At 40.0% G+C, this 27,678-nt stretch overlaps 1 protein-coding gene across 1 annotated transcript; it reads left to right on the forward strand.

Annotated features, from left to right (window-relative positions):
- Nucleotides 1-269: 269 nt before the first annotated feature.
- ret (ret proto-oncogene receptor tyrosine kinase) lies at nucleotides 270-27,274 on the forward strand. Its single transcript, XM_055021724.1, has 21 exons — nucleotides 270-579; nucleotides 14,211-14,447; nucleotides 14,927-15,217; nucleotides 15,917-16,155; nucleotides 16,243-16,319; nucleotides 16,822-16,940; nucleotides 17,013-17,212; nucleotides 17,545-17,827; nucleotides 17,904-18,032; nucleotides 18,853-18,963; nucleotides 19,043-19,177; nucleotides 19,375-19,628; nucleotides 19,997-20,144; nucleotides 20,239-20,346; nucleotides 20,417-20,631; nucleotides 21,325-21,447; nucleotides 21,532-21,602; nucleotides 21,981-22,118; nucleotides 22,254-22,353; nucleotides 23,540-23,687; nucleotides 25,218-27,274. Exons 1-21 carry the CDS (start codon nucleotides 516-518, stop codon nucleotides 25,373-25,375), a joined length of 3,348 nt encoding a protein of 1,115 aa, XP_054877699.1. The 5' UTR covers nucleotides 270-515; the 3' UTR covers nucleotides 25,376-27,274.
- Nucleotides 27,275-27,678: the final 404 nt, after the last annotated feature.

Genomic DNA, 27,678 nt, shown 5'->3' on the forward strand with positions numbered 1-27,678 from the left:
CTGCAATTAACCAGATTAAACATTTAAATCAAATTCCTTCACTGTTGCAAATAAATAAAGAAAATTGGGGTCCGTTTAGAGCTTGTGCCCTAATCTCCCGTTCAGCCTCGCACCGCCCCTGTCCAGTGCGCAGATCTGCACATATTGCGCTAAATAAACAGAAACAGGAGAGAAAACCTGAAACTCATCCAGATGATCATCAACACTTTCCTCCCTGCGGAGAGTTAATGACATAACTAACCTGCCGGTTAATTATTGCTCTTAAATTTCCGGTGGATGCTGCGCGACCTGCAGCGGAAGCAGCGGGGCAGTGAAGCAGCCACCCTCCTCTTCCTCATCCTCCTCTTCCTCCCCATCCAGGCAGCAGCAGCCAGTCTGCGGGGTCTGCGGGACGCCAGGATTTCACGCAGGACGGATCGGATCGGCGCTGCTTTCATTTTCTTCTTCTTCTCGGTTGAAGGAAAGTTTCGGGATTCGTGTCTTCATCGGGAAACTTTCACCTATGGTTTGTGAATATGGAGCCAAGTGGTTTCTCTCCGGGAAACGTCGCTGCGCTGCTGCAGCTGCTGCTGTTTGGAGGTAAAACGGAGTTTAATCCCAGTTTAATGTTCAAACTGCAGGATGACGGAGAAAAAGATGATCAATTCTGATATGAAATGATCAATTCTGATATGAAATGTAGGAGAAGCTGCTTGAAAATGAGCAAAAACTATGAAATCAGACTTTATGATTAATTATGCAGCCTGAATATTCAACAGAATAATAAATGTTAAAATGAACTGATCAGTTTTTTTCTGATCAATAGCTATTTCTGATCAGCTTCAAAGTCAAAGCTGCCAATCTCGATTGATCATGATTTTCTGTTTTAGCTGAGGACTTTGAGAAAACTCAGCTGAAGCTTTTCTGTCTGTTTTTGTGGTGATGATCTTCAAGGTTTTCACAGAATTATGGAGAATAATCTGGATTAAATTAATAGATTACAAAAAGAAAAACTATTTCTCTGTGTTCTTCCACATTGATGCTATTTTATTGTAAGACAAATAATGTGCAACAGTGAGACGTTTGTATTAAATCAGGCAATTCATTGTAAAATAAGTAAATAGACTACACAACATATTTAATTAAAATAAAAACTCAATTTGCAGTGATCTAATTAAACAGGAAGTTAAATAATAGTTTATGCATCTAATTTTTTTTCTGAATGCACTTGGTTGATCCATTTGTAGTCATATGTAGATAAAAAATTATGCATTTTATGGAAAAACTTGAAGAGTTATTACATTTTCAGGTTTTTTTCAGCTGATTTGGAGTCAAAGCTGAACCAGGACAGTTTGTGACTCTTTATTTTATCCCAGACGTTCCACAATTAAATAGGCAGATAGGAAAGAAGTGCATCTGAGAAACCCGAATGCACTTTTCTTTTTTCCACAAAGCAACCTGAATATGAAGCGCAAAGCAGAAACCTGGCATCGTGCGCTGGTTGTTATGTGTGGCATGACTGAGGAGTCGAATAAACATCATAATATCATAATCCCATTCACAATCCCGGAGCCCAACTGTACCAACACTGTCCGCTCATGCAGGCTAAATATAAACCTGCTTTTCTCTGCAAGCATGCAGAACGTGAACCTCGAGTAAATATAGGCCGATCTGTGCAACTCCTGGTTTTAAAATGTAACTAAAAGCAACTCCGGAGGTTTCTATCACCGCTTTAATCAAGGATAAAACTGTTAGAGGCTGTAAGTGGTCATAAAAACCGCGGTAACGATTGTAAAATAGTCTATTTCATGTCAGCAAATCCCCCAGGGCAGGGCAGGGCCAACGCACAGCGGCTGCTTAGGACCCCCGCACCACTAGGGGGCTCCAAAAGCACCAAGCCACATGATTTAAATACATATATTTAAATAACTTTAGATAATACAAACTATTGTGATTAAAAATTCCATATTGTTTTTTTCTTACACAAATAATGTTTAATGTCTTTGATTTCTGCTGCCTCTTCTGAGGAAATATAATATCAAACTTGTCAACTTGTTTACTATAAATTCAGTGTTTATCAGCTGATTTTACTTTAAGTAGTTTAAACAATATGACGCACTTTAATACACTGCAAAACCTGATCAGTTTTTTTCTGATCAATAGCTGCAGCTAATTAAAGCTGCAGCTTTAATTCAAACGTTACCAAGTATTTTTGAGTTTAGTTTGCAGTGCAAATATCTTAGCACACTTGAAATAAGACAAAACTGACTCATAAGTAACTTTTCAGGAAGATATAGAATATTGATGAAAAACTACTTGTTCCGTTGGCTGATTATTTATTTTATAAAATGGGAAAAATGTCTTATTATTAGTACAATAATCGGCCAGTGGGACTAGAAATATTTGATCAACATTAGAGAATCATTGACTTAAACCAAGAGCCCAAGTCTTGCTGAAAAGTTACTTGTTTGTCTTATTTCAACTGCAGTAAGATATTTGTACTAGAAACTTGACCAAAATCACTTGGTAAGATTTTGTGTTTTTTGCAAAGTCTAAATATTTTTTGATTTGCTTTTTTTCTAAGATTAAAACCAAGATTAAAACCAACAGCCATAATAACACTGGATGATGTATGTTAATCACAAAATGATGCGAGTGATAAACATAAAGCAGCACAGGAATAAAGGGGGGGGCTAAAACAAAGCTCTGCTCAGGGCCCCAGAAAGGCTTGGACCGGCCCTGTTCCTCATGCTGACGCAGCAGTTTTCCTGTTTTTGCTGCTGAAGGCTGCAGGCTGTAATTAATGGTCGCTGACATGTTGACCCCGGCCAAAGAGCGGCGCTCATCACCTGGCCGCCTGCTGCCACAAAGCAGCGGCGGCAGGTGAGCAGCAGCTGCTCCTGTCTCTGGGTAAACACCGTTTGTTTGTCTTCTTTAGACATATAAAATAAAACTACAGCCTGTTAGATGAGTACGCACACGACACAACGGATTCATTACAGCCCGTGTTTCTCTTTGACTTTTAGTTTAACTCGTTATTTGTGCATTTAGATAATAAGATCTGCAGGTTGGTGATTATTTGGGTGTTTCCTGCTGATGTAATTATCAAAGAGCCTTTAAATGCGAGTTTGTGCTTCAGAAGATCTGGATGCTCCTGGATGCTGTTTGAATATTTTATTACAGATAAAGTCATTACAGTTTGGGTCATTATTTTCAAAGAAATACTAAGAAAAAGGTTTTTTAAAAACCAGGAATGGACATATGTATTGTGGTTCTCTGGACACCATTTTCTTTCCTCGTCTTCGTATCAAATCTGCAGTTTTTGTTTCAGAAGCTGAAGCTGCTCCGTCATTCAGTTCAGATATTAACTTTATAACTTAAGGAGTTTGTTGGAAGTTTATATTTCTAAACAGATAAAGTGAATTTTTCATCCCAAACCGGACTTTGTTTGGACCGTTTTTCTTTCCCGTTCTGGTTTGGCTCCGCGATCTTTGTTTATTTGTTCCCTCCAGAATGACAAGCGGAGCCCCCTGCTGGACGGAGGCCAAACTACAACTCTAGAAGAAGGTCTAATCGGCCTTTATTATTATTAGCTTATCTAATGGAACTAATTTTATTTTGATAAATCATTAATCGACTGATCACAACATTAATGATTCCTATTCAGAACTATTGATGCCACAATTTCAACAACTTTGAAAAATACGCTCTCAATTAACTTACAGTTCAAAGTGCAGTTTGATTATTGCAGCTTATTTCCTATTTCATTAAAAAACAAACTGATTTAGAATCATTTCTTCAGCATAGGGGCCAGAATACAGAGGAAAATCCCTGCCTAAAATCACCTATGACTCTCAGTATTTACTTTGAGACTGTTTCTAAAAACACTTAAACCTTAATATGCATTAATACACACAGGTGGAACCATGTTAGTGATACTAGCTAATATCTACTGTTTTTAATATCTCTGCTCTTGGAGCTTCAGCCAATCAGCACCAAGGAAAATGGATGGAACTCCAGGATTGGCTGCTTAGTGTGGCGTCTGGATAGTTCACCTTCCATATAATTTTTTTCTTTTAGAGTATTTTTAATAATCACAGGAATATCTATTATGTTTTTACCAACAAGGACAATGCTAAGGGATGATGGACAAAGAAAAGGTCAAAGGTCACTTATCATGATGTGCCAACTACTACAACCATTAGATGCTAGAAGAAACCTTTTCAGTCCTACCATCACAAATGTAAACATAAGTTTCTTACTCTAACCTGTATGAATTAACTTAAACTATGGCTGAAGCGATTAATTGATTAGTCACAATTAATCAAATAATCGTTATTCAGTAATCAATTAACTATTAACTGCAGTATTCAGACTCAAAATACATCATGTGCTGAAAAAAAACAAAAATGTTCTTAAATAGGAGTATTTAACCTAAAGCTACACAAGCACTTTGTCTGTAAATATGTTTTAGCCAAAACTCCTCAAAAAGCAGTTTTAGCTTCTTCTGGTTTAGATTATAAAATGTTTATAATTTCACTTAAAAGGGAATTTAATGATTTGTTTATTTCCATCTTTTAATGTATTTCTAATATTACATAAGATGCTGAAGTTATGAAATGAAAAATCTGAAGAATGTGCCAATTTTTATCTGATTATTCGATCGTCAGAATAATCGACTATTAAAATAATCGGTAGCTGCAGCTTTAATTCAAACATTTGCCTACATTTTTCAATGCTTCTGCATTAATGGTGAGTTAATGCGAAGGATTTCTTGTTTTAAGAATAAATTGGAGCAGCTGCTCTTTGTGCATCCAGACCTGCTTGGAGGCTGTAAGAAAATGAACCGAATCTGTTAACATCTCGAAGCAGCGCATCGATCCGTTTATCTTCCCCCGTGACCTTGCTGCAGCAGCTTTGACCCTGCGTCGCTCTCTGACCTGTGAAACCAGAAACCTGCCCCTCCCCCCACCGCCTCCTCAGCTGCTCCTCTTCCTCCCCAATTCAGAGAAATCAATTACATCAGCATCTTTTTGCGTCTGAGAAGGACCAGAACTATAAATCTCATTTGATACTTGCGGCTATTTGATTTAGCTCCTTGTTATATTATGTAATTCACTGAAGCTGATGCTCTTGTGGTTCATGTGGACGGAGAATCAATGTCCCTCCCTGCTGCCACTTTGTGTTTTTAGAATAATTAGAGCATGAAAGAATTTTGACTTTAACATTAAACCGTAAAAAAAAAAGTTACATTTTTGCATATTTCCATGTTTTTATTCATTTTAAAGATGTTCAGCCTGAAGTTTTTTATATTTTAAAAAGAAATAAATGAAGAAAAAAAAGAAACAAATTTTTTGCAAAGATGTAGCTCCATATTAGTTCTGAAATGATTGATCGTGATGAATCAATTATTGAAATAAACTGAAAAACAAAGTACAAACCATGATGGAGCTGACTGGACTAGGGCTGAAACGATTAATCGTGATTAATCGTGATTCATCCAAATTAATAGTGATTAATTTATTTTTGAAGTAATTTTCATCTAATTTAGTTTTCGACTAATCGTTTACTGGAGTACAGACTCCACAAGGCCATTTGCTGAAAGAAAGAGACACTCAGAACAGTAATTAAGTCAAAGCTGTTCTAAATATACACATTTAAGAAAAATAAACTTTTTTTCTGTCAATTTTTTCCTATAATGGTTCAATAGCCTGTGGATCCAATAAAAATGCTAATTAGTATCAGACTCTTTCCGTCCCAAATGATTGACATCATTAATGAATAGAAGAGGATCTAATACACGTCCCTGCAGAACCCCATGATGAACTGATGCAGCTTCAGAGCACAGATTATTATATTTATTACATTTTGAGATAATCTGTGAACCAATCAACCAGCGTGGCTAAAACTCCTCCATCCACGTGTCAAACCCGAGGCCCACGGGCCGAATCCAGCCCGCCGTAAAGCTTTATGAGGCCCAGAGAGAAAAATACACGTAACCTTGAAAATAACTGTTGGAAAGTTTTCAACGAAAGAGGAAAAGGGCCACAGAAAAAAAATCAGAATTCTTTTTTTCAAATTTTGACATTTTTCTCAGAATTTATTAGACTTTAATTTTTATTTTGACTTTAATCTTCTGTCTTTAGATCTTATTGAAGCCAGAATATTTTTTTTCAGTGGCCATAATCTTCTTTTCATATGTTTAGTGTGAAATTATATTATTTAGCTTGCAGAGCGGCTATTTATTCATAGTTTAGCGGTTTTATCCATACGTTTTCCCGCCACCGGCCCTTTAGGAGATTCATAATCTCTATTTTGCCCCAAAATCAAAATGAGTTTGACATGCAGCTCCAGTCAGTTCAGGGTCAGACTTCCTCTCATGCATGGCTGGAATCTAATTTCCTTCGGTGAAAGGACAAGGAGACAGGGATCGAAGAGTCGCCCTGGGGGCATTTAGCCGCCACCCCTGGCTTCATGGGTTGTGACAAGTTGTTTTCCAGTCGCGCTGTTTGACCCGGCGCTCGCCGGGAATGGAGCGAAGGACGAGCGCGGCTCTTTGTGTCTGCAGGGATCTGCAGACACAAAGAGGTGAAGGGAAAAGCTTTAACACAAGATGAAACGTTGCATCTCTGCCTTTGGGACTGAAATCACTTTTTATCATATTCCTCATTTATTTTCACATTTAACCAAGAAAACATTCAGCACTTTTCTTACCCAATCAACATTTTCATGTCTTTTCCAAGCTGCACTGGTACAAAGGGTCTAACAGGGTCCTGAGTGGCAAAACCAGTCATGTACCAATTATAGCTGAATTGTTATTGGTTCAAAATGTTGATTTTTATTCACCAAATTGTAATAAAAGCTCTCCAAACCAACGTTTGAATGAGAGGAAACAATTGCCTGCTAACCCAAATGTGCCATTAATGAGTCGATTAAATCACTTTAGAGAAACTGTTACCCTGTTACTCTCTGTGGCAGAATAGTTTTATTACAGAAGATGCGGTGAGTTTATGAAACGACCCGTTTGGGAAATCGCCACAGCATCTCAACCGGATTTAAAGCTGCAGCAACTTCAGTAAAATATTTTTTTACATATTTGTTGAAATTGTCACTATGTTGACAGATAATCTGTGAAGAAATTAAGCTCCTCTGCCTTTTATTCCAGTGCTAACTACAAACAACCAATCAGAGCCAGGAGGCGGGTCTTAGCGCTGTTAATCATCCTCTTTGCTATGTTGTAGCTAGAGAAACCTGTTGTGACCGCTAAGACTAAGGTAGCAACAGCAGATAAAACAGCACATACATGAGGATGATTGACAGCGTTAAGACCATCTGTTGGCTCCTATTGGTTGCTTTTGGTCAGGAGAGCTGTATTACTACCGACGGCTGTATTAGCTCAAGTAGGAGGTGGAGAAAAGATGGATCTTTTCACAGATTATCTGTCTTCTAGCAAACATGGTGACAGTTTGAACAAATATGGAAAAAAATATTCCTAATAAAAGTTACAGACTGTAAAAAGTAACTAACTGTTTTTATCCAGTTAAATTGTTTAAATTGATCATTAAGGGATCTATCTATCTATCTATCTATCTATCTATCTATCTATCTATCTATCTATCTATCTATCTATCTATCTATCTATCTATCTATCTATCTATCTATCTATCTATCTATCTATCTATCTATCTATCTATCTATCTATCTATCTATCTATCTATCTATCTATCTATCTATCTATCTATCTATCCTTTTGACATTTTCATGTAAATCTGATAAAACCGTCTCAGTGCTGCCCTCTCGGGGTTGAATGATGGCTACTGCAGTTGATTTACAAAAGGCCCCTAGTGGTGAGTCAGGAGTTAGAAAAGCAAGCGTTGATCGATAGTGTTTCTAAATTTCCATCTGTGATTTATTTGCAATGCAGAAAAAGTTGGTACATTTGTAGCTATTTTGAAAAAAGTGTGAAAAGTTGCCAAAGCAAGCAGCAAAGTTTCGGAGGAATTGTTGAAAAGCAGAGCTACGGGTTCGTTTAAAGTCTTGTCAGATGAGCCTTTTTGTTGTTTTTACTTTTGTTTGACTCTACATTTCTATAAACTGTGGCGTTCCACAAGGTTCTGTTTTCGCCTTCTTTATGTTTCTTATCTCGCAATATTTAATGTTTTTCTGCAATCTGTGCAGATGGCGTCCAGTTATGCATGTTTAAAGCCTCTTCTGCTTGATTGTCTGGCTAAATTAACGTTTAAAGTCTAGTCCACACAATCTGAGAATTATATTTGGTTCTTCTTGTATTTCGTATATTTTTTTATTTCTTCTTTTTCATTGAAGAAAACATTTACATTTGGTGCCTCCTAGAGAACTTCAGTCCCGTATTTTAATTTCTTTCCAGGATCTGTGACGAAACATCACATTTGCATTCAGACTGTAACAAATTTTCTGTTTTTTGTACGTTTTTAGAAGGAAATGAGACTCATTTTTAGTGATGTTACCATATCAATATATTACTTAATGGATAATGAATATAAACTGATAATATAATAACTTTATTCTTATATGACTTTATTTTCCTGATTTAATTTTTAATTTTGTGTTTTTTTTTCTTAGTATGGCTCAGTTTATTGAACCAACTAATCAATGAAGAAATGACCAAAACACAAATCAAAATGGAAACTAAACACCAAAAGATGAAAACAGGAATGATAAAAAGAACAACCAGAAAATAAAACATTTTGAGTAAATGTGATTTTAATTAAATGTCCCTGCCTTGGTTTGTAGTAAATGTGACTGAATGCTTCTCTTAGTTTAGAAGCTTTAACTTCTTTCCCACCAGAAGTTGCGTCTTTTTCTCCGTGTCCCTGTCAAAGCCCGCTAATGGCTGCTCAGGCTGGAACCACTTGTCCAGTTTTTAAAGCCGCAGTCGTCCCTGAGGAATCCCTGAACCCAGTTTGTACTTACTGCAGCCAAACCCTGCGGGAGAATCTCTATTAGATTTCCTGATGACTGATGAACATGAATCATTGGATCTCAGCTCTTGTATCCTCCCAGGGCTAATGGGATTACATTACGGAGTAATTGATTATTATGTTATGGTATGCATCATGGCAAACTGAGTAATCCGCTACCTGGAGCCCGACTGCCTCCTCCGAAGCCGCATCAAATGTCTCATTACTGTGATGAAAAGTTTGATGCGCGTCATCATTAACAGGAAATGACTTCGTCCTCATTGTGATGTTTATAGAGTGAAAACATCACAGCGATAAACACAAGATGGGAAAGAAGTCGAGATATTACAAGAATAAAGTCAAAATATTAATATTCAGTTTTTATGATTTCATGATTATATTATTACTGTTTTCTCTAAATATTATGACTATTTTCATATTATTACCTTTACTCTCAACATATTGTGGCTTTCTCAGGATTTGACTTTGTTTTCATATTTTTATGGCTTTGCTCTAATATTATGGCTTTGTTCTCTGATAATTTTATGACTTTATTCTTCTCGTATTATGACTTTATTTTCATATTTTTATGGCTTTGTTCTTGTAATTTTATGACTTTAGGAATACTGTGTGCATCCAGATCAATAACATCTTTCATAAGTGAAACTCCAGTTGAATGTGCAGCTTTTTAGTTAATTGCAGAGCCGTTCCCATTACGGCTCCATCTTCGGACGCAGAGCAATCACGACAGGCTTCGGAGTGACTGTAATATTTGTTTTGTTTTCATCATCATCCCATAACTGCGCCTTAATGCGGCCGGGCTCCGAGGCTCTGCAGTAGATGATGGATTATTTGGAAACATGGATACTGATTAACCAAACTGTGGAGCTGCACATGTGCAGCAGAGATGATTGGATATGTGCAGCCTCCAGCGTCCGTCTCATGTGTGGAAAACAATCAGCTTCTCTGATGATTACTGCAGTTATTGATCGCTTCTTGTTGATTGCACAGAGGACGATGGCTCTGATGTGTGATTTTTCTGAGGATTCTCCCTGCTTTGCTCCTCCAGTTGTGATTTTTATAATCAGAGGTGGTGCCGGGATACGCCATGAGCTCATAGCTGGTAAATCTGTCCGCCGAAGCACGCGTTGCGGTAATTGAGTTCCTGTCTTTGTCTGGGGCGATGGAAAGGGCGTCCCGCCCTATCAGCCGCATCCAGACTGATTGTGCGACGAACCTTTGTCCTTTTTGTTCTCGCTCAGTTAAAGCCACAGGCACATTTTAAATTAAATCTCCCCAAAAAGCCCACCGTAAACATAATTTATCACCTCAAGTATACACCGTTCTGACAACTTTGTAACTGACAGCCAACTTGGTAGGCAGTTGTTACACTGCAAAAACACAAAATCAAACCATTTATGCTGCTAAACTATTGGATAGATAAACACAAAAGCTCAGCATCAGAGATATTTATTCATTACTTTTGTTATTCAGCCATCAGATTGGTGGAAAGAGCTGCCCCAGCCTGTGAGCACAACAAAAACACAAAGTATTTCTGGTTTAGTGTCGAGTCTAAATATCTTAGTACACTTAAAATAAGATGAAACCCAATCATTAGAAACAGGAGCTCGTTTTGAGTCAATAATCCTTAATATTGATTGAAAAGTTTCCATTAGCAGATTACTTCACTTACAGCAAGACATTTTCCCCGTGTTATAAGTCAAATAATCTATAAAGTAGTACTTTTTGATTAATATTAAGCAATTATTTACTTAAAACAAAAACATATTTACTGCTGAAAAGTTACTTATAAGTTACTATTTGTGGAAAATTTGCTTATTCACGGATTTTATCATGCAGAATATCTCTGAGAAAATATAGTTTGGGAAACTAAACTATATAGACGCAATGCTATCTGACGCGCTACTGCTGGTGTTAGCAGCGTAGCCAATCAAAGAGAGACATTATTTTCCTTGGCTCTGATTGGCTGAATATGGGAAATAAAGAAACCAGAAGTCAAATAAATCAAACAGGAACAAAAACAGAAAAGGTTCTGAAGACGATCCCAGTTTTTTACCTCTTGTGATGTCACTAACCCAAACGAACATAAAGCAGACAGAGGAGGTTTTTCTGTTACGCTTTTCAAAAACTTTCTAAAACTCTGCGATGGAAATCAGTCCTTCATTACCCAGCTGTGTTTTTATCCTCAGTACGTTTTATTTTACAAAAAATGAAAATAAATCAATACCCCACCGGGCGGCGTCTTTAAAATACAAACCCTAGGAGAAAAGAGTCACTTAATGTTTTCCAGTCTTATGTAAGTCCAGTCTCTCTGCCCACACAGCGGTGCATGATATCTGTTGTAAACACAGATTGTCCTGTTCAAACACAGAGTGTGTTTGAAGAATCACTTAATCTGGGTTTTCATGAACGAAGCCTCATGCACAGCCATCGGTTTTATAGCCGATTGAAGGCTGTAAAACGTCTTTTTATGTCGTTAATGTTTAAAATCTTTGGTGCAATACAGACAAACAGGCTGTAACAAAGACGGTCCAGAAAAATCTGCAAGCTAAAACTAATTAAAAATAACTTAATTAAAAAGAAATAAACATTTTTAAATGACAGAATTAATTCCCTCACTAATAAATCCAAATAGTTAATTTAACAACTAAATGAAAAATCATGAAAGACGTTTAAACTGAGAAAACAATTTCAGCCATATTTCAAAAACAAAAAAATCAGCTCATTCAACACGTTTGAACTAAACTTACTTAATGACGATCATTTAAAACTTTCTCTTAAATGCAGAAAGAAATGTAGTCAAGATTGTTGCATAAACTGACACATTTTCCATCGTCGCTGCTCTGAATCCAAATTATTATAAAAATTATTTTAAGTTATATTTTCTTTCTCTCTCTTAAGTTTTTTATATAAAATCTAAAATATTGCACTCTATGAGTTCATGAAGATTCATAATTGAACATAATTTTGTAAGATGCAGAATTTTTTTTTATTGACAATTATGAAGAAAAACAGAAAACAAATAAGTATTTTACAAGTAACAAAAACATGAGATTCTCTGTTTGTAGCTGAATTACTGAATGAAATGAGCTTTCAGTGACCTATTGACCACCCTGGGCCCCGCAGAACGCCGTGGCCCCCCCAGAACGCCGTGGCCCTCGCAGAACGCCGTGGCCCCCCCAGAACGCCGTGGCCCCCCAGAACGCCGTGGCCCTCGCAGAACGCCGTGGCCCCCCCAGAACGCCGTGGCCCTCGCAGAACGCCGTGGCCCCCCCAGAACGCCGTGGCCCCCGCAGAACGCAGCGGCCCCCCCAGAACGCAGCGGCCCCCCCAGAACGCCGTGGCCCCCCCCAGAACGCCGTGGCCCCCCCAGAACGCCGTGGCCCCCCCAGAACGCCGTGGCCCTCGCAGAACGCCGTGGCCCCCGCAGAACGCCGTGACCCTCGCAGAACTCCGCGGCCCCCCCCAGAACGCCGTGGCCCTCGCAGAACGCCGTGACCCCCCCAGAACGCCGTGGCCCTCGCAGAACGCCGTGGCCCCCCCAGAACGCCGTGGCCCTCGCAGAACGCCGTGACCCTCGCAGAACGCCGTGGCCCCCCCCAGAACGCCGTGGCCCCCCCAGAACGCCGTGGCCCCCCCAGAATACCACGGCCCTCGCAGAACGCCGCGGCACCCCCAGAATACCACGGCCCCCGCAGAACGCCGTCGATCTGCAGAACGCCTCGCTCCGTCCATCCAGCTAATTACTCCTGATATAAACGGTTCTCCTTCTGTTGGCTTCTGTCCTGGAAACAAATTGAATTTTGAATGAAATAAACAAATTGTGTTGCAGAGCATTGCTGGTGGTGCTGGTGCTGGTGGGAGGTTTGGGCCCAGTGGCCTGCAGCCAGAACCCTCCCTGCACCACCGGCTCCCAGCGTTAGAGCGGTTTAGTAAACTTGAAATAATTATAAAACTAATATTGAGATTAAAATAACTGGAGGAGAGAAATCAGCAGTTTGTGTTTGGATGGTAACAGCGCCCTCCTGTGGCCATCCTGGGTATTTAAATGAATGTTTCATCTGGAAGGTTCAGAGATTTGGATTTAAATATTTTTATGTTCAAATTCAGCAATTAATGGATAGACTAATTTATTATTATTGATTATTAATATAGAGCTGAATCTGAAAGAATTGGATGGATGGATGGATGGATGGATGGATGGATGGATGGATGGATGGATGGATGGATGGATGGATGGATGGATGGATGGATGGATGGATGATGGATGGATGGATGGATGGATGGATGGATGGATGGATGGATGGATGGATGGATGGATGGATGGATGGATGGATGGATGGATGGATGGATGGATGGATGGATCCTCTTCACGTTCAGACTCGTTGTTTTAAACGTTTTGTTTTTTTCCCCTGGTTGCCATGTTGACGCCTTAGTGCAGCCGGTTCTTCATGATCGGACTCTCCGGGTCCAACCGGTCGAGTGTCTGGATGTTTGTTTTGGCCTCAGGAAGCCATTTAATGAAAAGGTCAGCGCCTCATTGAGTGGATCTCTGTGTTTCAGGAAGCAGCGGCTGCATTTCACCCTCCTGTCATCCAACCAAATTAGATCAATGCCTGAAACGGGAGCTGGGCCTCAAACCGCCCCGGCACAAATAGAAAATCTCGTTTAGCTCCCTGCTAATGACATTAGCGCGTTCCCAAAATGGCCGCCCGTCGTCGACACATAACTGGGATATAATTACAGGACGAGACGACTCCCGTTTCCTGTAAAACACTCAGCGCTTCGTGTTTTATGGATCGCGGTGCAGCTTAGGGAGGAATCGCTCCTAATGTCATCCCCGGAAATTAAGATGCTGAAGGTGAACTCAAGGTCAACGGAGAGTCACGTGAAATCAACCGGGGAGGAGGTTCATTACAACAATCCAACCAACCATCCAACCGTCCAACCAACCATCCAAATGATAAAAAGAGAACCAAATTGCCTAAAACGAAGATGACCCTTATGATGACGAATGATCCTGTCCTTGAACACCTTGAACAGAATCGGGATCAAGGGTCGTCCCTGGTGTCCAACTCACTAGGGACATATGGACTTTCTCAGGAGAAAGTAGAACTGGTTTGGTCATTTTGTGTCAAGACATTGGACACTAATGTCTTGGGCGTCTTTACTATTTTCCGGATCCAAAAAAAACTCACGTAAAGTTCTGAACAGTTAAAGATCCGGTCCAGTTTCCAGTGAGATCATTTGGTTTTGTTCTTGTCCCTGCAGGAGTGGCGGGGTTATACTTCCCTCAGAAGGAATACACTGAGACGGTGTACGTTGGACAGCCAGCGGGGATGCCCGTCCTTCAGGTCCACGCCATGCTGGACGGCAGGTCCGAGCGGCCGCATTTCTACCTGTGCGGCAGCAGGCGGCCGCCGTACGCGGCCTGGTTCCAGATGGACGTCCAAACCGGAGAGCTGTCCCTCAGCAAGACGCTGGAGGAGACGGACTTCGCCTCGCTGTGTGAGTTGGACACAAGCTTTGGTTTCCTTCAAGTCAGACAGAATTGTTGTGCAGCAACAATTTTAATTTGTGCCTCTAATTTTTATATACATTTATACTTAACGATATTAAAACATTTCAGAGGTCAGCCAGCCCCCCATATTTATAAAATCTAACATAAAACGAAAGTGGCACAAACAAAAACCTTCAGCAGCTCAAATGTTTGGCAGCGAGGTGGGGAACCAGCTCCGCTCAGGTTCACTTTCCTGATTCTGATGCATTTTCCTGCTCTCCTGCCAGATGCGTCTCCTAAATGCACTTCCTGATGTTTACGCTCTCTGCATGCTAATAACGCTCTGGCTCTTTGTCCGGGTTTCTTCCGCCGCTATAATAACATAATTGCTTCGCCTCAAAGTAAAGCCAAGTCATCAGAAAAAGAAAGAGTCCAGTCTGAGATTAAATTGCCTCTTCTGTTTGTTTTGGTCGCCGTTTCTCATCAGATCAGAACTCCTGGCCCGCCAAGCGGCTCGCTCTCCAAGTCATGGCTCTAAATAGCGTCAGCAAGCGCGCACCATGCTCCAGGAACTCAGCTCACATCACGCTGGACTTTGTCAACGGTTCGATGCCGCGCTGCGCCCAGACGGACATGAAGGAGCTCTGCTTCCCGCACAGAGACACGTCCAACCCGCACATCATAGAGAACAGGTTCCCTGGGGTTCTCCGCCAACTCCGGCGGCTCACCAGACTCACTGTCTGCCCCAACTACACCATCACCTACGGCGTGGAGTCAGGTGAGATCTGCTCTCACCTGCTGACGGATTTAGAAACAGCAGCACAATGGTTTCATCTCTTCAAAATAAGATCTGATGAATAAAGAAACTGACATGCAAAATATCAGTTTTACATAAAGTTATTGAGAAAATGAAGAGACGAAAATAAAATGGAACTGTTGCATAAGCAGTATTCACTTATTTCAAAATAAGAGCATGAATACTTGACTTGATCAAACTTTTAACTTTATTCAACTGAAAATTTACAAAACAGATGAGTAAATTATTGCTTCAGTTCATTTAGAGGAAGCAAAATGTGCTACACAATTACAAAGTTAGCAAAGGCGCTAATCTAAAAACTAGCTCTGCTGTCACTGCATCAGTGGAAGTGTATCCACAACTGCAGCTAAGACTAATATAATTCATATTAAATACTTAATCAGTTATTAAAAAATACTTTTCAACTTACTAAAGTTGAAAAGTTTAGTAAACTAGATATGACCTCAACTTGAAATGTTTTATTTTTACATACGATTAACAGACACAGATGTTGACTTTTATTCAACTCGAAATGTACAAAATAGTAAATTATCTGGAAAATTTAATGTAATGTTTCAAAGTTAGCAAAAGCGCTAATCTAAGGTTTAGCTGTGCAGTTAGCGGAAGCTTGTGGCTCAGGGTTGAAAAGCTTTGCACTCACCAGGCGCCATGTTTCTGCAGAGGCTCCTGCTCCGTTCGCCGTGAACGGAAACACCTCGGAGCTGGTGGTGACCGCCCCGCTGGACCGGGAGGAGAGCGAAAACTACCGGCTGCTGCTGGTTTGCACGGTTCAAACGGAGAGCGTCGTCACCAAGGTGGAAACTCCGCTGGACGTCTTCGTGGACGATGAGGACGACAACGCGCCTTACGTCAACGGGACGGACACGGCGGAGCTCGTCATCAGCTTCAACCGGACGAAGGTGGGAAGCAAATCTGGCTCATTTTACCTGAGGAATTATATTTTTAATGTTTCGACTCAAACTGAGGTTTTTATTCTTGTTTTTCAGGGCGCAGCTTTTGGCACCTTGTTTGTCTTTGACAGGGATTTAACCACCTTGTTTCCCAAAGACCTGAGCCACAACAGGTAAAATATCCCTGCAGTAAAACTCAACACCTCCACAGAAACATGAAAATAAAAGTAAAAAGAAATTACTCTAGTAAAAGTAAAAAAAGTATTTGTTGAAAGTGTATAGAAGTAGACTTTGAGGTTAAAAAATCCTAAATTGAACCAAATATTTTGTCCAGTTTCTTGATTTTGTTTTAGACTAAATAAATTTACTTGTTTTAAGTCAATTATTTAGATAAACATGTTCTAGTTCTACTGGTAAATTGTTTCACTTAAAACAGTAAAGATGTCTTATTGATGAAAAACGATGTATTTAGCCTGAACATTCAGAATCACATAAAGATTCTTACAAAGTCTGTCTTTCATCTCCTGATGAACATTTCCAGAATTAAAGGACTGACGTTCCAGCACTATTTCAACATATTTTTACTCAAGCAAAATTGAAAAAGTACAGTGTAGTGAAAATACTCCTAAAAGTACATCTTTCTAGTAAATGTAACTAGTTACTTCCTGACTGCAGGTATGTGGGGACTTTGCTGAGCAGTGAGTCCTGGATTAAAGACACATTTGACATAAAGGGAACCTTCAGTGAACGCAGAGCGTCCCCTGGTGGCATTCGAGAGTCAGTTTACGATTACCGTAAGTAATCCTCTGAACGAGATTCCCTCTGAATCAAGAAAATAACTCATTTAGAATAAATCTCCTCTTCAGAGTTGATCCTGAAGAGGAACCTGGATATCACGGAGAACCGGACTGTGTTTCTGGATTATTTGGTGAATGACACCACCTATCCGGGTCTGGAGGGAACGGTGCTGCTGCACTTCAACGTCACCATCTTACCGGTTCAGATCCGCTTCGCCAACATCACAGACGTCTTCACGCTGTCACGAAAAGCTTCAGTATACGCACAGGTACGCGAAACCCTACCGTCCACACCATGCTTTATAAAATGTAATTCTTCTGATGTGTTCACAGTAAAAGTGGTCTAAATGTGTGTCAAACATTCTGCGATTATCTTTTTTGGGGTCTCTATACTCAACTTAGCGATTATTTGACTACTAAATTAGTTGACGATTATTGAATAATCGATTCAAAACGATTAATCGGAAACATTATTTTAGTTTTCTACAGGACAGAAGTCAAAGTAAAGGTGAAAATGGTTTTAAATGGTTCATAACTAATTTAAAAAAGACATGTTTTAATCCACAACATATCTGAACCATGTTGTTGTTCTTCCTGTCAGGTTGGAAGAATCTGTGTGGAAAACTGCCTGGAGTTCGACGGCTTCAGCGTCTCTTACCAGCTGGAGGTTCCGGATAAAAACATGTCGTCTGAGCTGCTGTCGTGTTATTCCGCTATAAGCATCACCCAGGCTCCAGACAGGATGCTGGGAGTGTTATACGTTAATAACTCCGGCGCACTGAGCAAGCCGGGCTGCCAGGACCTGGACTACACGGTGGTAGCTCAGGAGGAACACACTCAGCTGGTCGCCAGCACTCAGATCCGCATTTTACTGCACGGTGAAGGTAAACCACCCCAACCAGCGTTACATACTGACCACATTCAGCTGGTTGCTAATGTTTCTGATTCTGTTTCATGCAGCAAATGTCAGTCAGGAGAGCCAGCAGCTGCTGTCCTGCGCAGAGAACAGACAGAGAGACGACTGTGAGGCGTCTCAAGGCCTGGGAGCAACGACTGGGGCGTGTCAGTGGAGACAAGGCTCTGAGAAAGGTAGCGCTCACGCACCAAAAACGACAAAACAAAGCACAGCAGAGGCTCTCTGATGCTGCTGCAGCAGTTTAGCATCATCAAATAAACAGAAACGTATCAAAACCCGCTTCTCCCAAACAGGTGCATCTTAGGAAACTAGATTATCATCCATGAAAAGTTAATTTATTGCAACAAAAATCCAGAAAACAACTTACACTGATACATACATTATGCTAGCTGCTGTATGAAACTTTTATAAAACATTTTCTTTACACATTTGTTTAAGTTGTCCCTATGTTGTGACAATATGAGACAATTAGAAAAACTCCTGCTCTTCACCTTCTCCCAGTCTTCCCAGTACTACCTAGAAACAACCAATCAGAACCAGAAGGCAGGTCTTAGCATTGCAGCTAGCATAGCCTGCTAATGCTAGTTAGCATGATCACTGATGACAGCGGATGAACAATAGAAACAAAAAAATTTCTAAAGAAAGAGTTCATCCAAAGTGCGCGTACCTGTCGGATCAAGCGCTTTGACGCTGATAATTAGCAATAAAGCTAAGGCTAGCTAAAATGTTGTCAATGACATGCAGGGTATCACTAGCGTGTTGACTTTCTTTCACTTTTTCCCTTCAGTATGCAAACAATATTGTGTAAACTAAGACTAGCAACAATACCAAGATTGGCTAAAATGCTGATATGTGGGCTAGCAGTAGCATGCTAACCACTAGTAATATATACTATTGTCTCAAGAATAAAAGGCTTAAATCCTGTCAAAGAAATGTAATCTAAGAATGAAGCTGAAAACTGAAAAAATAAACGTGTTTTTGTTTATTTTCCAGGAATATCTGAGAACTACTCGACTTGCTCCCCTGACCTGAGAACATGTCCCGATAGCGTTTGCGATGCGGTGGAAAGCAGAGACACTTCAATTTGTCCACAGGACTGTACAAGTAAGAAACAACAACTTTCTATCATACGTCATTTGAAACCACCTGTATGTGCAGATTACATGCATGTTTGTTTGTGCAGCGGAAAGTGTAACTGGAGGCCATGAACGAGGCCTGAGCGGGAGCGGCATCAGAGCCGGCTACGGGACCTGCTACTGCTTCTCTGAGAAATGCTTCTGCGAGAACGCGGACGCCGAGGCCGTTGTGTCAAAAAACAGTGAGTGAGGCTGGAGGAGGTCATAATGAGTACTGAAAATGAAGTCTTATCGTTATGGAAAAGTAATGATCTGCATGTTTTTGTTCTTCCATTTGGGTCTCAACTGTTTCTAAAAACTTTGTCCTCTGTAGAGTGGGGAAGCTGGGACTGGGATATTTTGCATATAGTTGTTATTAACATATAGTTTCTTCCATCAGGGTTCCCAGACGTGATATGTGACGACATGTGTAAAACCATCGTTGCCACCGCTCTCCTCTGCTGCTTCATCATTTCCGTCCTCCTGTCCTCATACTTTATCCACTGGTACCACAAGAACTCCCCCAAGGCTCCCATCGCGTTCGCTGAGATGACCTTCCGTCGGCCGGCTCAGTCTTACCCCATCAGCTTCCCTGCCAACAACGTGCGAAGAGGCTCACAGGAATCCATAGAGGCAGACGCCTTTAAAATACCTGTAAGGCTTTTATCAGACTCACTACTTTGTGTAATGAGTAGGATCTGAGGATGTATGGAGGACCAAAACTGACATAATAGGAAATGAAACCATAAATATAGATTTAGTTTTTCCTTGTCTTTACAAAAGTTTCCATCAAGATATGCATTTTTTCTTTTTCATTTTCCCTGAACATTGATTTTTGTCAAGAAAAGTTGATATTTTGTTTTGTCTTCTCCTTATCTAAGCCTTCCTTCTTTTGTCATTGCCTCCTCTCCTTTTTCTGCTTCTCCATGTGCATCTTATGTGAATGAGGAGAGCTGCCGTCTATGTATACTTAAAGTAACTAGTTACAACCTAATTCTGATGATGTGTTATTGCTTTTACAGGAAGATCCAAAGTGGGAGTTTCCTCGTAAAAACCTGGTTCTGGGGAAGACTTTAGGCGAAGGGGAGTTCGGTAAAGTGGTCAAGGCAACGGCGTTCAGACTGAAAGGAAAAGCCGGTTACACCACTGTGGCTGTGAAAATGCTTAAAGGTAAAACTGGCCAAGCCAGTAATGGAAGTAACGATGATGAATGAGGAGCGAGAGCCTGAAAATGATGAGGTGCTTCTTGCTTCCTTCTCAACAGAAAACGCTTCACACACGGAGCTGCGTGACCTCCTGTCCGAGTTCACCCTCCTGAAGCAGGTCAACCACCCACACGTCATAAAGATGTACGGCGCGTGCAGCCAGGACGGTGAGGCCTCGCTCCTTCTCCTCCGCGGCGCGCGCCGCTCGGCCTCTAAGTGCTGCGTTTCTCTCAATAGGGCCATTGTACCTCATCGTTGAGTATGCCAAATTTGGGTCGCTCCGTAATTTCCTGCGTGAGAGCAGGAAAGTTGGCCCCAGCTACATGGGCAGGGATGCAAACCGAAACTCCAGCTACCTGGAGAACCCGGATGACAGGGCGCTGACCATGGGAGACCTCATCTCCTTCGCCTGGCAGATTTCCAGAGGCATGCAGTACCTGGCAGAAATGAAGGTGTGTAGAGAGACTAAAGCCACTGTGGGCCAATAAATCAATTCATCGCATGAGCTCAATAATTTCCATCTGCATCATTTTTGTTTCTCTTTCTACCAAAAACTGGATGACAAAATTCTGGTGCTTTGGTCTCACTTAGCCCTTTTTGTATGTTTACAGAGACTTCAGAATTGATTTTAATTAACATTTCTATTGTTTTGTTTGTTTATTTTGAATATTTAAAATGTCTTTGAGCTCCAGCGTTAAAAGTTCATTTAAATTTAAAGTTTATTGCACTTTGAGAATGTCTTCTTATATTTTTACTATTGTATTACTTGAAAATAGTCTTAAAATTGCAATATTATAATTTATCGCAATAAGTTCTGAGATGATTTATCATCCAGCAAAGTTTGTTATGACCTGCATAATTATTAGCAATTTAACATTTCAGATACTGAACATTTAAGCCAAAATAATTCGCTTAAATCTAATATTTATTACCAATAATAACAAATTAAGTCAGGTTAAATAGGATTACAAAAATTATTTCAATTAACTGCAAATGCAAAGAGAATTTTTATTTTACTTTCTTTTATTCCTGAAATAATTAATCAAGATTAATTTGACTAATCACGATGTTTTAAGTGTGTATAAATCCTGCTGTACATGAAATCAGTTTTAATTTAATAGTGAGTTTTATTTTTGCCCCATCAGCTCGTTCACAGGGACCTGGCTGCGCGAAACGTCCTGGTCGCTGAGGGACGAAAGATGAAGATCTCCGACTTTGGTCTGTCCCGGGACGTTTATGAGGAGGATTCGTATGTTAAAAGGAGCAAGGTTGGGAAAAATTAAATATAATTTAGACAAATTGAAACATTTTGTAACAGTAAAACCCAAACTAAGTCTGATTCTGTTCAACAGGGCCGAATTCCTGTGAAGTGGATGGCGATAGAGTCTCTGTTCGATCACATTTACACAACTCAAAGCGACGTGTGAGTAGGAGCTGAGCTTTCATGTAACTGTCACAACTACAGCAGCAATAATGGTTACAAATTAAAAAACTAATTAAGAAAATATACATGTGGAAGAAATAAAATCCAGAATCTCGGTAAATTGGAAGGAACTTCCTATGACCTCCGCAGTTAATAAGAAAACTTTATACTTGGTACTTCACAAGTATTTATCCTGTTATAGATTTATTTTGTTTCAGGTCATCTGTCACCTTGCTCATGCTGGGTTTATTTTAAACGAATCAGTACTTTCTGGTTGTAGCAATAAGGAAATGGATCAGGGTTTCCCAGAGTGTGGGATTTGGATCAGAAGGCAGTTCATCTGTTTTTGTGACTGGAAAATGCTTCCCGGTTTTCCAGCTGGTCCTTCGGTGTGCTGCTGTGGGAGATAGTGACCCTGGGGGGAAACCCGTACCCAGGAATCGCTCCTGAACGCCTCTTCAACCTCCTCAAGACCGGCTACCGGATGGAGAGACCAGAGAACTGCTCTGAGGAAATGTGAGCTCCCGTCTTTTAGCATTTCTGCTGACTGCTGTAACTTCCCTCCGCCGCTCCAAGATGGGGAGAAACGAGTCCGCTGGGGGAAGAAACGATTCGTGTTTCACGAGCTGTGGAACGTTTTTTCCTCTGTAGGTATAACCTCATGCTGCGGTGCTGGAAGCAGGAGCCGGACAAGAGGCCGACGTTCTCAGATATCAGCAAAGAGCTGGAGAAGATGATGGTGAAGAGTCGGGTATGGAGTTCAGTTTGACACAATCTGAGGCCGGATCCACTCGATCTATTGGGACAGACCTCAGAGGGGGTTGGCCTAGCTGGTACACCTGTTAGCACAGCAGTTGCACCTCATAGCACAGTTGTATACCTGTTAGCACAGCTTCTACACCTGTTAGTCTAGCTGCTACACCAGTTAGCCTTTACGTATTAGCCCAGCTGCCATACGTTAGCCAGATTCTTCGCATGTTTTACCAACTGCTTCATTTGTTTGCTAGCTGTTTCACCAGTTACAAAAAATGATTTACATGTTAGCCTAGCTGCTTCCATGTTTCACTATCTGCTACACCTATTGCTTTTCCAATTATTCACGTGTTAGCATTTGGGCTTCACTTGTTAGCCTTCCTGCTTTGTCTGTTAGCCTAGCTGCTTCATGTGTTAGCCTAGCTGCTTCACATGCTAGCCTAGCTGTTTCACCTGTTAGCTATCTGCTTCACTATTTACCCAAACCAATTTATGTGTTAGCCTAGCTGCTTCACTATTAGCCTAATTGCTTCATGTGTTAGCTAGCTGCTTCACCAGTTTGCCAAACTGATTCACTTGTTAGCCTAGAATGCTTCAAGTATTAGCAGTCATGCTTCACCTGTCAGCCTCTCTGCTTCTTTGAAACAGCCGAGTTTCATCCATCTATTTATCCATTTGTCCAACATTCAACCAACCGTCCATCTTTCTATCAATTCATACATCATACTTCCTCTTGTCCACCATCCATCTTTCTTTCGGTTCATCCAATCATTCATCCTGACTGCTGTAGATTATTTGCTTTAAATCAACTTTGAACTCTAAAATTGGGTTAAATCCAACTGAAATGTTTTATTTTTGTGCCCATAAAAATGTGGAGGAGTCCTGAAACAGCGATGCAGCGCAACAATCTGACAGATGGTTTTATCTTCAGTGGTTTTGACTCAGAAAATTGTCTTTGTGCAAGCTGGGGCAACAATGCAACCATGCCCATTGTAACCACTTTAATTAAAGAGTTCAGAGTCAGTACTGAAGACAGGAATGCTGAAAACTTTCCCAGAGATTTACAGTGGCAGTCCCGGGTTTTAATTAAATAGTTTTACTGGCGGGCCTCTGCCGTCTCCATGAGTCTGACCTTCACCATGAGCTCAGCCCGACCTGACTGTTCGCTCCTCCGCTCCTCACAGGACTACCTGGACCTGGCGGCGTCCACGCCGGCCGACGCCCTGCTGTACGACGACGCCCTCTCCGAAGAGGACACCCCACTAGTGGACTGTAATAACGCCCCTCTCCCTCGAACCCTCCCCTCCACATGGATTGAAAACAAGCTCTATGGTAGAATCTCCCACGCATTTACTCGCTTTTAGAAACAGAATACACGACTCTTTTTTGGCAAGCTGTGATTGGGTGTTCTTATTTATTTTTTTGTTTTGTTTAGTTTTTCTAACTGTAGTCAAGTGTGTGTGACTGTGACCTAGGCATGCTTCTTTTGCTGTTTGATTCTCCCATTTCACCGTAAATGAGAGGCTCAGTGTGGGAAGAAAGGAAAAAAAGATCCTGTGTCTTTTCTTTTGTTTTATTTGGACCTGCTTCTAATGTGTGCTGACCAAAAAAATACAACATTTGTAAATATTGACTATATTCTAATTTATCATCTATCATTGATGTTAATTAGGAGATGGCTCATTTTCACATAAAGCTTGTATTGTTGAAACACTGGAGGAAACAGAGTGTAACATTTGAAACAGGTCCTCACTGATTCACTGTGGTTTGGAAAATTCTTCTGACTTTTATGTGTTTTTAAAAAGCTGAACAGAGTAAACAGTAAGGCTTTTGAATGCAACTCTCAGGTGACAAAAACTGCATCATAAAAACACAAGTACTTAAACATTTGTAGAACAGGCCACTATGAAAACCTCCAGGAAAAATCGCAGTTTTATTATTTACACAAAAACATGAATATTAGCTTAATTTTATTTAAGACAGATTAGTTACACTGGTAAGATGATATATTATTTAAAATGATGATGATAAGGATTTTAGTAGGTGAGTTTATCTGCTCTATGATGTCATTTTAGTCTTAACATAATTAACTTTTTAAGAACAAAAATGTGTTTCCTGTCACATTTATCTATTAAAAAAAGTAGTTTTCTCACCTCTACTCCTGTTAAAATTCATAAAACAGATTGAAATATGTCAGGTGTTTGTTTCTGTTTACAGTTGTTAAAGAAGGCTAAATATTAATTTTCTGAAATAATCCACAGATCGTGATAAACGATAATATTCTTATTTTGAGACCATTTTCAATTAATGGTATAATAATGTAAGAACACATTCTCAATATCAATAAACTTTAAACCCTAATGAACATTTAACACTGGGACTGGAAGACATTTTAAATGTTAAAAATACAATAAACAAAAACAACAAATAAAATGAATGAATTTTGTAAACAAAACTATCCTTCAAAAAAGGGATAGTTGAGACAAAAAAACACCAGACTGAAGATTTTTATTAAATTTTTGGTCAAAAGACAAAAAATAGAAAGATTATAATCATAAAAATGGAAATAATTGAGCTTGTTCTATCAAGCGATTTATTGCGACAGGCCTAATGCAAAGGTGTATTTTTGGCTCCTTCTCACCCTTAACCTATGCATAACAAACAGTTATCAATCATTTATAAAGTGTTTATAGATAACTTAATAACACATCTATTAACCATTTATTAGCCATCTGTTATAAAGTGCTTTTAGGGTGTATAAAATCTGAAACCTGTAAATAACACCACTGAGTTTGATTCCAGAGCCGTACTGCCTGTTTACCTCTCACAGAGTGCAGAAAAATGATATGTTCTCATTTTTAGGCATGTCATACCCCAGCTGGCCCGAGACGAGCCCGGTACCTCTCAACAGACACGATGCCACTAATCCGGTCTTTACAAGATATGCCAATGATAGTGTTTATGCAAACTGGATGGCTTTGCCTTCACCCGCTAAAGCTGTGGACAAGCTCGATAGCTAAAGGCAACGCTGCACTGTAGAAAACATGGGTAACTGCTAGATGTATATTTATTTTTCTGAGTTTGTATTGACCCTTTGCTGCTACGTCACTTAATCACTGGAGCTGCCATGGTGGACATCGGAAGTGCAGTATGGTAGTAGTTCCCACATGTCTGAACTGGAAGTGATCAGCACCAGCTTGTTAGGCAATCTCTTGCAACAAAAAGAAAATATGTGGAAACTTTTGACCAGTGTGCAAAAGAAAAATACATGAACAAAATGGCTGTTGTTGGAATTGACCCATATGAGACAGAGTAGAGAAATATCTCAGGCTATGTGGACAAGCTGCCTCTGATCTCATACTTATTATTAACACGGAATAAATGTTCCAAAAGATTTGTAAAAACGAACAGTCTATGTGACACACACAACGACTATATGTCTGTTTTAGCTTGAGATAAAAGCTACATTTTGCTAGTTCAGCAATAAGTACTACAGTAAATGTCACTGATATTTATCTTAGTATTACACAGATGTGGGGTGTATTCAAAAATAGTAATCGAGTAATAGTTCTAATGTACTTATTTTGGTTATAAGTTAATCAGAGGGAGATGAGAGCTTGTTCTAAGCTTATGGCTTGTTTACTGTTGTCATAGCAACTGCCTATCAAAATGGCCGTCAGTCACTAACTTCAGGAAGTGTGTCATCACATGAGAAATATGTATGGAACAGTTGTTTTCCCAAGTTGTTTTGTTGACAGTTTATTCATGGCTGCTTCTTGTTCAAGTCCAGCTAATTTGTCTGTGAATGTAACACATAGACAGCGCTATTCACAAAAGTTGGAAACAGCTAGTTTAGAAACCGATGTTTCCTTCCTCCTGACGTGTTGATAAAATTACCATTTTACCCTGAATTTACACCACATAATTTATATAACAGCGTTTCCTCCCTTTAACCAGAGCAGCCTTAAAAAACGACATGCTAACCAGATTGTTTCCATACATGCTAGGCTACATGACGGTGGAGCTTATCTCCATGGTTACGAACGGTTTAACGTGCCCCTTTTCTATAATCCAATATTTGATTGCATCTTCCTAATCATACTTCATCATAAAGTTTATGATCGTTAATCTTCTTACCTTGTTAGAAAGTGTCCGCTGCAGATCCGCCATTACACCGAGGGCTAACAGTCATTACATCGACAGCTGGTCTCCATCGCAACCGTGTCTTTCCTCAATAAAAATAAAAATAATACAATAAAAAAATACAAGTTTCGTTTGTACGCTTGTCTGTTTTTAAAGTGAAACCAGTTAAATAAAAGCGATATTTTTACGTCCGTCATGGCAGAGCGGACTGCGCTCCGAACAGCGTGACGCCACACGCAAAGGGTCAATACCCGCCATTTTGTTTGTTTTCAACTGTTTTATTCTTATTTTTTGTCGTTCAGACCAGCCCCACGCTCCTCGTTATTACCTCACAGGTCATGCTGACCAAACTGTATCACTGCATGACTGTTGTACCAGACTGTATGTCAGTGTCGATGTCTTTAAGTGCCTGTGCTGCTTTTTACACGGCCTCCAGCTGTTGATGAGGTTCCTGTTTCAGCCCAGGAGATTAAGAAAAAAAAAACGTTTTCATAACTGGATTGTTTTGTCCTGAAACTCTCAAACCTGCTTTGTGTTTCAAAGCTTCCAAAGAAAAACGAATGCCTGAACTCTTTGTTTTTTCTAACTTTTCTCTTCGGTTTTTACTAAAAGTTACAGTAGAGGGAGGGCTGGTCCAACCAGAGGAGATGATTGGTGGCTCGGCGCACATCCTGTGTCTCATTAACACTGTCTGTCATAATTATGTAAAGCAATGTGTGGTATTGCTGTTATGGTATTTGATTTTGTTCTGGTTAATAAAAAATAATAACTTCAAATGAGCAGTTTGCTTGACCAGTTTATTCTATACAGCAGATAAATCGAATTTGATTTTGGAATACATTGGAGTAAACCTAGAAGGCTTTTATAAGGATTATCTTCAGTCAACACTGAACGAATTCATAAAATTAAAAATCAAATTTACATATTCTCCATATATGTATATATTATGTTTTCTATATCTTTTAATATTATGTATAAGTTCCTGAAATATAATCTTACCGTAGTAAGTTATGTTAACCTTTTATTCAGTTAATACAGTTCATTTTTCTCAGTTCCTTATTTTAAAAATCATTTAACTTACCGTATTATCCAATAATGTTTCAAATGACAAACACAGAAGAATATGGCTGGTATATCAGGGCAAATCCTTCATAACAGATTAATCCGTCCATAATGGGTC

Source organism: Poeciliopsis prolifica, unplaced genomic scaffold (genome assembly GCF_027474105.1).
Source record: "Poeciliopsis prolifica strain line A6 unplaced genomic scaffold, Auburn_PproV2 SCAFFOLD078, whole genome shotgun sequence".
Lineage (NCBI taxonomy): Eukaryota > Metazoa > Chordata > Actinopteri > Cyprinodontiformes > Poeciliidae > Poeciliopsis > Poeciliopsis prolifica.

What these genes read in the sequence shown, in the direction of transcription:
- ret (XM_055021724.1), top strand. Translation starts at nt 516, where the DNA reads ATGGAGCCAAGTGGTTTCTCTCCGGGAAACGTCGCTGCGCTGCTGCAG. An exon ending in GCAGCTGCTGCTGTTTGGAG is followed by an intron (nt 580 to 14,210) that starts GTAAAACGGAGT and finishes TTGTCCCTGCAG; the next exon opens with GAGTGGCGGGGTTATACTTC. An exon ending in AAAGACCTGAGCCACAACAG is followed by an intron (nt 16,320 to 16,821) that starts GTAAAATATCCC and finishes TCCTGACTGCAG; the next exon opens with GTATGTGGGGACTTTGCTGA.